Raw genomic sequence first — 10,324 nt, 5'->3', positions numbered from 1 at the left:
TCCCTGACCACTGGTCCTGTTAGCTCATGGGAGTTGTAGGCCAAAACATCTGGAGGGCCACAGTTTGGGGATGCCTGTTCTATGAATTGCAACAAGAGCTCTCCAAACTGATCAAGTCATCGTCAACATCATAATCAAACACCCACTGCTAATGCTTTTCAGGGAAGATGGTGTGATCAGACCTATTTTTCAAATGTCTCAACATCATTCAGGTCACACCTGAACTTGACACATTGAGGTTATGCATCATTTTAAATAGTTCCTTGTTGCTGAAATTAAAGCTGCTCGTGTGTGATTACTCTGGTGCTGTGACAACTTAATTTACATTTTGCAAACTTGCATAACCATTAATATCAGCTGAAGATGGGCAGTGTCTCTTATATCTCCACTCCACCCAGGTTCCTCCAGTCAGAGGAGAGAGAGGCACACAGACAGACGGACAGACAACATGGAAGATTTCAGAATTCAGAGCATGTTGTTGACAGGAAGCGACCGGGGGATTGGCCTGGGTTTGGTGGAGCAATTTCTCCAGCTGCCATATCCACCTCAGCTCATCTTTGCCACCTGCCGGCATCCAGATGGACCCGAAGGACAGGTGAGCACCTGAGGATTGGGATGAAACAGTTGGACATTGGCCAATCTGCTGGCTGAAATATCCATCCATTATTCCCCTTGAGTATCTGGGTAAGAATACAGAGAAGCCTAGGTGGGAGCCAACCTGACTCCAATTGACACCAGGGAGGGCCAAGAGCCAGGAGATTTCAGAAGGCTCCTTCAGTAGAGTAAATTACTTTCAGGGGAGTAAATTAATGAAATCAGGGTTCAAGCAGGCAGAGAGCCAGTGTTGTCTACACTGGCAGTAATGGCTCTCCTGAGTTTCAGGCTTGGGAGTCTCTTCCAGCTCTTCCAGGAGATGACATTGGGAATTGAACCTGGGACTTTCTGCATGCAAACCAGTGGCTCTAACCACTGAACTCTGGGCATTTTTGAATGGAATGGTTTTGAAATCTTCCAATGGGTGGGTGTTGCATGTGCATTCTTGAAGATATACCAAATAACCATTTTCCTGCGTTGCATTCATTTTGTACCAGACTACACTGCTTGTACTGTTTATTCTGTTAATTAATTCTGTTAATTCTGTTAATTAATATATACAGCATTTATCTGCATTTGGTTCAAAAGCATTTTGTGTTGGCTGAGCTAAGTACTGAAGTGTTTTGTGTTGTATTGGTTAAAAGTTAGAAGTTAAAGTGGAGCCAGTGATGGGTGCACTTCTAAACCAGCAAAGCCACTGTCCCTTTCCATTCCAAAACTCTGCAAATTTGTAGTAGAAAGTGGCTGTTCAGGGAGCAGACTAAACAGCTGCCACCTGTGACCCCATGCAGAACTTTCCCTGCGACATGGTGAGTTCCCGTTGCTTGGTCCCGGCTCCTGCCAACCTAGCAGTTCGAGAGCATGCCAAAAAGTGCAAGTAGATAAATAGGTACCACTCTGGCGGAAGGGTAAACAGCTTTTCCGTGCGCTACTCTGGTTTTGGTGTTCCATTGCGCCAGAAGCGACTTAATCATGCTGGCCACATGACCCGGAAAAACTGTCTGTGGACAAACGCTGGCTCCCTCGGCCTGTAAAGCGAGATGAGCGCCACAACCCCAGAGTCGTCTGCGACTGGACAACTGTCAGGGGTCCTTTACCTTTACCTTTTTAGCTGATTAGCATCTTAAACCCCTTTTAAATGTGTTTGTGGGAGGGGTGGGGTTATTGTTTGGTGGTTTTGTACTTTTTATTTTGTGCTTTTATATTGTATATTGTATTTTGTGCTTTCATATTTTTTTATGTTGTGAAGCACCCTGAGATCTGCAGGTGAAGGGCAGTATACAAATGTAAATATAATAATAATAATAATAATAATAATAATAATAATAATAATAATAATAATGGTTCTGGTCTGCCTTAATGGAGGCAGACCCACGACAGCGGGAGATCATTGGCAAAGGAAAAACAATGATGAGTGAGGGTAATTATCCTTGCAGATTCCCCCCAGGGAATGGGGGGGGGGAAACGGGCTTTACTCGCAGTTTGCCTTGGTACCTGGCTCTCACTCTAGCATGGATTGCAGGAAGCAGAGAGGCGCTGAGTGCAAAAGCACTTCGTCTGTTGAAAATCCACCAACACTGCCATTAAGAAGCAGGTGTTCTCCTGTTAAAAAGGTAAAGGGACCCCTGACCATTAGGTCTAGTCGTGACCGACTCTGGGGTTGCGCGCTCATCTCGCATTATTGGCCGAGGGAGCCGGCGTACAGCTTCCAGGTCATGTGGCCAGCATGACAAAGCCGCTTCTAGCGAACCAGAACAGCACATGGAAACGCCGTTTACCTTCCCGCTGTAGTGGTACCTATTTATCTACTTGCACTTTGACGTGCTTTCGAACTGCTAGGTGGGCAGGAGCTGGGACAGAGCACGGGAGCTCACCCCGTCGCGGGGATTCAAACCGCCGACCTTCTGATCAGCAAGCCCTGTTAAGTAGAGTTTTATTGGACTAAAGTACAGGCGCGTGCTAGAAAAGATTAGATCACAAATTATAGATATGGAATATAACATTAAACGGAACTGTGTGTGTGAAAAAGAAAAAAAAGGGAGGGAAGCTCTATTTTACAAAAGGTTTATGATGGAAGCTTAGAGCTGACTCTTCCCCATCCTTTATTACTAATGGAGTGAACTGAATAACGCTAAGAGGACTTAGAATTTAATTTAATAGGAAGTGTAATTACTCATTTATCTTCAGTTGGATGGAAGGATGAAAGGAGTGTGTGAACTGCCAAGGAACTGATAAAGTTCTTTATTGAGTTTATCTGCAGTTCAACAGACTGTTCTTTGCCCCAGGCTGAGAAAAATAATAATGGTGACAACAGATTATTTACTGGGACAGAGTGTTTTTTGCATCTGTTGTTAAAGTTGCAAAACAATGAAGCACAGGACAGAGCAATGGAGATTTTTTTTTAAAGAAACAATGGGATATCAGCTCCGCCCAAGGCATGATGGATAACAGCAACAACCGGGGGAAAGAAAAACATAACATCTTACAAGGATAGGAAGAACCACCACAGACAGAATAATTACCACACACAGGAAGGATATAGTTTGAGTTCCTCACTTGTTGTTTTATAAATCATTTAAAGTGTCAACACGAATAGAAGTTATTAATATTGCAGTTGTTGTATAGGGGATTATTATTATGGCTGGAATGTAATGCAAATGATTAAGATTTTGGAATGCAGAAATAAAGCAAATAATCAAGCCATCAATTCTAGCACGTGGGGGGGCCGCCTTATCTAAATTATATAATTCAGTATTTGAATTGATATTAATAACTGTATTATAAATTGATATTGTTATAATGAGGCTATTATTGGATTGTAATTGAAAACTCATAAAATTATTATAAAATAAAATATTATAATAATTATAATAATATACATATTATGGAAGCTGGGGCAGGGGGTAGGAGAAAATGTGACTTTGAAACTGGGCCTGATATAACAGGTGCTTGCCCCACCTGTGTAGGGATTCCATTTATCTCTCCCCCTCCCCCCCAAGCCATAGCCCAGTTGCTTTTGAATTTTGGAGCAAGCGCTTGCTTAGGGACTAGCATGTAAACTTGCCTGTTTTCTCAAACTGATTTCTCTTTCTCCAGGTATTAAAGGAACTGGCTCGCAGGTATTCAAACGTCTCAACTCTTGTTCTACTTCAACTAGGTATGTACCCACCATGACCTATGATAGTCTTGCACTGCCCTTTCCACTGGCAACCCATTTGTTGTTGCTCTTCGTCTTTCCTAATTCCTCCACCTCTTCCAAAGAACGCAGGTAGCAGATAACAATTCCCATCTTTAATCTTCACAATGCTCTGAGGTAGGCTAGGGTTAGGTAAAAAAAAGGTAAAGGACCCCTGGACGGTTAAGTCCAGTCAAAGGCGACAATGGGGTGAGGTGCTCATCTCGCTTTCAGGCAGAGGGAGCCGGCGTTTGTCCACAGACGCTTTCTGGGTCATGCAGCTGGCATGTCTAAACCACTTCTGGCACAACGGAACACCGTGACGGAAGCCAGAGTGCACAGTAACGCCGTTTACCTTCCCGCTGCAGCGGTACCCATTTATCTACTTGCACTCGTGTGTTTTCAAACTGCTAGGTTGGCAGGAGCTGGGACAGAGCAATGGGAGCTCACCTGGTTGCAGGAATTCAAACCATCGACCTTCCAATCAGCAAGCCCAGGAGGCTCACACCTCCACCTCACAGCGCCACCTGCTAAGGCAAGAGACAGTGGCCAAAGAGAGATTTGAATTCAGTTCGCACCTGTATACCTTTGCCACTCTCCTTAACCTACCCTGATTCTCCACAATTGCAGAATTACCACAGAAATATTTTGCTTTTTGCCACAGGAAGGGGCAGAGTGGCAGCAGCTGCCAAACTTGTTAAATTCCTCTGTTGATTTAGATGTCACAGATCCTCACAGCATCAAGGAAGCTGCCAAGAAAGTGGAAGAGCGTGTGGCAGGTTGTGGTCTCAACCTGCTCATAAATAATGCCGCCATCGCTTGTGAAACAACTCTGAGCTCCGAGAACGCCCAGAACATGTTGTCCGTATATGCCACCAACACGACTGGGCCCATGCTGGTGTGTCAGGTGAGGAGAGAGTTGGTTAAAACCCTTGCAAGGCCACTTGTCCTACCCATAAGCCAGTTCTCCAGCTGTGGGCCTCTTCCCACTGAGAGGAAGCGGCAGGAAGCCGGTCTCCAGCTAATCTTAAAAGAATGGAGGAAAGAATTGAGGCTTCTTAGCAGGAGAGAGAATGAGATGGGTGGGGGCCTATAGGGTGAAGCACAACAATGGATGATGGGTGCTGCTTCTCTCTCCCTTTACAGGCCTTCTTGCCTTTGCTCAAAATGGCGGCTCAGAAAAGCACGCACAGCGGGATGAGCTGCAGCAAAGCCGCCGTGATCAACATGTCGAGCAGCTATGGCTCCATCTCACTCGTTGACGGGTGGGAGTGGAAGCAAGACGTCAGCTACCGCTGCAGCAAGGTGGGAAAGGAGGGGGAGAGGCTGGACTCGTGCTAAGGAGCCCGGGAGTATCACTGCTGGAGGAAGTGGGGAGGAGAGAGAGAGAGAGAGAGAGAGAGAGAGAGAGAGAGAGAGAGAGAGAGAGAGAGAGAGAGAGAGAGAGAGAGAGAGAGAGAGAGAGAGAGAGAGAGATGGTAAAATGGAGAGAATGATTGGGGCACAGGGTGAATCTGAGGCACACTGTACTGTCTATGAGGACACATAGGTTTATTTATTTGATGTATTTATAGGTGCCTAAGGTCAATTACAATTTCAAAACGCTAAAGCAAATAAATGATATAAAATGCAGAGAATGGCAGAGTCCTCTCAGGCCAACTGGGAGCTGGGTGAGATGGGTGTTCCCTGGGCCTGGGATCCATCAGTTCTACTTTTGCTCAGGGCACACAGGGTTTTCTTTAGCAGCCTCATGGAAGGCAAAGAGCTTGAAAGGTTTTATTAGGTAGATGAGGGACTATAATTAACTATATTTTATCCCCCTACAGACCCACCGGGGGGGGGGGGAGTTTAACAGACAAAAGGATCAGCTTACCACTTGTGCTTAAAAGTGCAGGGCTGAACAGAGTTTATATCCCATCTTATGCAGTTTAATTGAAAGCATTAGGCTGATCTTCCCCCTTTGTTACTGGACAGTAAAGATAGAGAAGATTTTTAGTTGCTGTGGTTAGTTCGCCCACTACCCTGGTTTCCTTAATTCCCCATTTTCTCTCTCATACTCACTTCTGCGTGCGCTGTTCCTGGCGATCCAGGGATCTCTTGACTGGTTGTTTAAGGCCGGCCCGATCGAGCTTTGCTTCCTCTGGTTAGCCCCGCTGGAACTCCAGTTATTTCCAGACCCTGGGATCACTGGAGGACTGGTGGCTCCTCCTGGCAAATGGCCTGGTGCATGCTGGATCACCAGTCCTTCCTCGCCCCCAGAATCTGGGCAACCGAAACTCCTGCCTGGCTTGTGTTATAGGAATTTGGGGGGGGGGGCATTGAAGACCCAGAGAAGCAAGGGTTCTGACCCAGGAGGAGTCCAAGAACCTCAGTAAGAGGTACAAATTAGGAGCTCTTACTGACAGCGAAATGACAGAGACCACACCAGGACTTCCTAAAAAGCAAGGCGATTTATTCTAAGACAAAATAAAAAGCTGTTGCAACAGCGGTTCCCCTCTCACGTAGCTAGACGGAGCGAAGAACCCAGAACAAAGGATTTCCCCCGACTTTTATAGTTTTTCTTTCCCAATATTACCAAATGACAGGAATAGGGCGGGAAGAAACAAGTTACAGGGAGCAATCAGGTAAGTACAAAGGTTGACAGGTTTTCCTATGTGAGGACTTCAGTAGGACAATAGGTGTTATGGCTTTGATAATGATTATGCAAACATTTTATTTGTTCGCAGGATGGGATCTCCGGAGGGAAGTAGCCAGCAGCCACGCCTGTTTAGATGTTTTTTCCTTGTTGAGTTGCATATTGGTGTCATTATAGTTAGACAAGCTAGACCTTTTGTAGGTTCTCTATCGGTAGGAGAAAATAACAGAAGCTACCCAGAGAATATTGAGAAGCAAAGCCACTAGTAAGCCTGATCTTTATTAACTGTTGCAACAGGGTGCTCACAACCACACGCTGGAGGCAGGAGGGACTGAGAACTCCTATATAGACTTTTGAAATTCCCCGCTCTGGAGCTCAAGACCACTCCCAGAAAGATCATACATAGGAGAAGGGGCCGGCAGGAAACCTGTTGATGAGTATACCTGGTTGTTCAAGGGGTTTACCTGGAGAGCCTGGCTATTCTTTTGTGACGATAACTACCTAAATCCAGGTCACAGGCTCACCCTATTCATATCTTAAATGTGCCCTTAAGACAGGATTTGTGAGCAAAGAGACAACGGGGAGTGTGGTGTAGTGGTTAAGAGCGGTAGACTCGTAATCTGGGGAAGCGGGTTCGCGTCTCCGCTCCTCCACATGCAGCTGCTGGGTGACCTTGGTCTAGTCACACTTCTTTGAAGTCTCTCAGCCCCACCCACCTCACAGGGTGTCTGTTGTGGGGGACGAAGGGAAAGGAGATTGTTAGCTGCTTTGAGACTCCTTCGGGTAGTGATAAAGCAGGATATCAAATCTAAACTCTTCTTCTCTTCTTCTTCTTCCCATTTCCTTCGATCTTGCAGAGAAATATTTGAGGTCAATTTGGGAGGGACAAAATGGTTTCAGGACTTTTTCTGTGGCTTCAGACATGTGATATGTGTGTGTGTGTGTGTGTGTGTGTTTGTTTGCTTGGTAGATTTCGGAACATTTATTTTATATATGTAAGTTCTTAAAATTCTTATAACAGTTACCACGTTTATCAAAGAAAGTGGCTACAGACCGAAAAGGAAGTTTAAAACATATATTTTACTCACAGTCAAGCATTCATCCTTAGCAGCAACAGCATTAGAACCAAAGGCAGGTACAATGTGTTTACAGCCTCAGGAGTGATCAGAGGCAGGTCCTCCTTCGTGGCTGGTTGAAAAGAGTGAGAGTGAGGAGGGGGAGAGGACAGAAAATACTTTTGCTTCTTCCCTCCTGGAGAGGAGGGGAAATGACACCACACAGAGTCATCTCTACTAATTATGTTTCTATGGTCTGAGTTGGATTATTGGCAATACAGCTCTATGGTCTTAACCCCTCCACATGCAAACCAGCAGCAATATGTATTATTGGATTTGACTACAAATCTCCCGCAGAGCTGCCCAACCACCCTTCCAGGCCATGGATGGTTCTGTCAGGCACTGATGGGATAGGCACTCCATGGCCTGAGAGCCACAATATGCTTGTAGACGGCTGGAACCAGCCAGGGCATGAAAGCAGGCAACAACGTAACCCCCTCTTGCAGCCTCACACTTGGCTAGGCATCCCTTGAACCAACAGGTCCCAATTGACTGTGCTTCTTCCTCTGCAGGCAGCTCTGAACATGCTAATGCGCTGCCAATCTCTTGGGTATGGCCCCTATGGGATCCTGTGTGTCTCTATCCACCCTGGAGGAGTGAAGACCCAACTTGGAGTAGAGCAGGTAGGCACCAGCCCAAGTGATAATGGGGGGGGGACGACATGGTGCTGTGGATTTCAGCCTGACCACCCCCGAAGAAGAATCCTCAGGGCCCACTTCTGAGCAACGATATAGGGTGGATTTTGATGTGCCTGCAGGGAGCTCAGACCCTCCTGGACTTCGCTACTCTAAGGTCGCAGAGAGGATGCACAGGAAGGGGAGGGGAGTGAATTCTACAACCCTGAGTCAGGGGAAGCCTTGTGAACCCATGGGATGAAAAAGGCACAAGCTTTCACATACAGACCAGTTAAGTTGTTGTGGGAGCTTGGAAAGAGGCACTTATGGAATATTAAATAAGTGAGAGCAGCGCCCACACGTGATCATCCTTACTTGCCTGGACTGCAGAGTCACTGGCAGGAGGTCACAGATGAGGTCAGCCTCATCCAGCTCAACGGCAGCAGGGGAAAACGCAGCCTGCACGGCTTCCATGCAGCGGTGCCCTCTGAGCACCTTTAGAGTGGACCTTTCGTCCCCCCCCACCCGCCCACGACAGCGTTTTGGGACCTGCTGGTCAGATTCCACGATGCAAATGTCTCCGTGGGATGAGGCTGAGGTGAGAGTTGGGACAAAAATTCAGGTTCATCATTAATGCAAAATTCAGGTTCATCATTAATGCAATCAAGGAGCTGGTCTTCTGGTTTCCCTGGTGTGCTCACTAACATCGCCTGTAGTTGCTGTTGACACCTACGGACTGACTTAAGAAATGCTGCCCAACCAGAATGGCATCTGGTTAACACCCACAGGCAGCATAAAGCAGGGAAGGGTGGAGGCATCCCATGACTCAGGAAGGAGGCAAGTAGGAGGGGGGAGGAGATGGCCTGTTGAGGGCCACTTTCCCATAGAGTCATGTGTCAGGGGCCAGAGGGTGGTACTGGGTAGAGCCAGAACCAGGAGTGGGTGGGGCATTTCCTTTCCACATGAAACAAAGCCAAAAGGGCTGCCGACTGCCCTCTTCCTCTGCCCCACCAGGAACACACAGAAATAGTAGAAAGGCAAGAACTGATATTTGATCTACCTGTACACGTTGACTCTTAAGTCTACTTGCTGAAGAATTGTCAAAACAGGGCCCTGTCATACATTACTACGGTGGCCTGAGTTCTTGCCTTTCTACTATTTCTGTGGGATCTTCAGTCAAGAACTCCAACTTCTTTACTTATTCATTATGGCCAAATGGTCGGACACTTTCTCCTATACCACCAGGAACACAAGCAGGGAACCATGTGGAGTTGGGCTGTTTTGCGAGGGCTCTGGGGAGTCATTGTGACCAAGGGGAGCAGGGCTGTGCTGCAGCCCCATGGAAACGTACGGCAGGGTCTCTCCCAGTCCAACTAGGCAAGTTCATGTATCAGAGGAAGGAGCTGTAAGAGCCAGGGGTGAAACACAGCTTCTTTCTGAGAAGCAGTGGTGCAGCAAGGCCTACTTCAAGCGTCTCCCTCCTACCAGTTCCCAAGCAGAGGGAAGCTGAAATTGGGCTCAGTTTATACCTTGAAGCAAAGTTTAGCTTGCATTTTTTGGGGGGGGGGGCACACCCAAATTTCCCAAGGCGCCTCCTTCCACCAGTCTCAATAATTCCATGCCCTCCACCCAGACTGGTGTGGTGCCACATCCCAGACTTCAGCTCCCGTCCCCTCAAATCCCATTTGCAGCCCTTCACCCCCACATCCTTTGCCTGGCAAGTCTGCTCCAGCATGCCCAGGGCGGTGGGCTGGCACTCCTGAAGGAAGGCTTCTTTGTCAGTCAAATCAGATTCTTGCAGCAGGCACATCCCCAGGAGGTGCCAGCCTTGCTTCTGCGAATGCCAGGAACCTGTGTGGAGCTGGTGGTAGAACAGATGGCAGCTTTTGGCCACTTAATAATGCAGCATGATGTCGCTTTTTTTGTTCCAGGGAGTCTTGAGTGTGGCCTCCAGCACAAGAGGGATCATCCAAGTGCTTTCCCGCCTCTCTGCCCAGGACAACGGAACCTTTTTAGACTGGGAAGGAAAAACTGTCCCTTGGTGAGGAAGAAGATACAAAGGCAGAAGTTGAGGGCCTTCCAGAAATCCTGAGGGGCATGCCAGATTCACACAGGAGATGGGAAGAGCCACAGTTTGGGGTCTTCAGCTACTCAGGGTGCAAAGCAATAAAAGGAGCTCTTGGATTAGACT

At 47.2% G+C, this 10,324-nt stretch overlaps 1 protein-coding gene across 1 annotated transcript; it reads left to right on the top strand.

Moving 5' to 3' along the window:
• Window positions 1-384: 384 nt before the first annotated feature.
• LOC118087183 (C-signal) lies at window positions 385-10,322 on the top strand. Its single transcript, XM_035119599.2, has 6 exons — window positions 385-595; window positions 3,691-3,751; window positions 4,489-4,676; window positions 4,916-5,074; window positions 8,032-8,142; window positions 10,065-10,322. Exons 1-6 carry the CDS (start codon window positions 449-451, stop codon window positions 10,176-10,178), a joined length of 780 nt encoding a protein of 259 aa, XP_034975490.1. The 5' UTR covers window positions 385-448; the 3' UTR covers window positions 10,179-10,322.
• Window positions 10,323-10,324: the final 2 nt, after the last annotated feature.

Source organism: Zootoca vivipara, chromosome 6 (genome assembly GCF_963506605.1).
Source record: "Zootoca vivipara chromosome 6, rZooViv1.1, whole genome shotgun sequence".
Taxonomy (NCBI): domain Eukaryota; kingdom Metazoa; phylum Chordata; class Lepidosauria; order Squamata; family Lacertidae; genus Zootoca; species Zootoca vivipara.
This window is presented reverse-complemented; position numbering and strand designations above follow the sequence as displayed.

What these genes read in the sequence shown, in the direction of transcription:
- LOC118087183 (XM_035119599.2), top strand. Translation starts at nt 449, where the DNA reads ATGGAAGATTTCAGAATTCAGAGCATGTTGTTGACAGGAAGCGACCGG. An exon ending in TCTTGTTCTACTTCAACTAG is followed by an intron (nt 3,752 to 4,488) that starts GTATGTACCCAC and finishes CTGTTGATTTAG; the next exon opens with ATGTCACAGATCCTCACAGC. An exon ending in CCCAACTTGGAGTAGAGCAG is followed by an intron (nt 8,143 to 10,064) that starts GTAGGCACCAGC and finishes TTTTTGTTCCAG; the next exon opens with GGAGTCTTGAGTGTGGCCTC.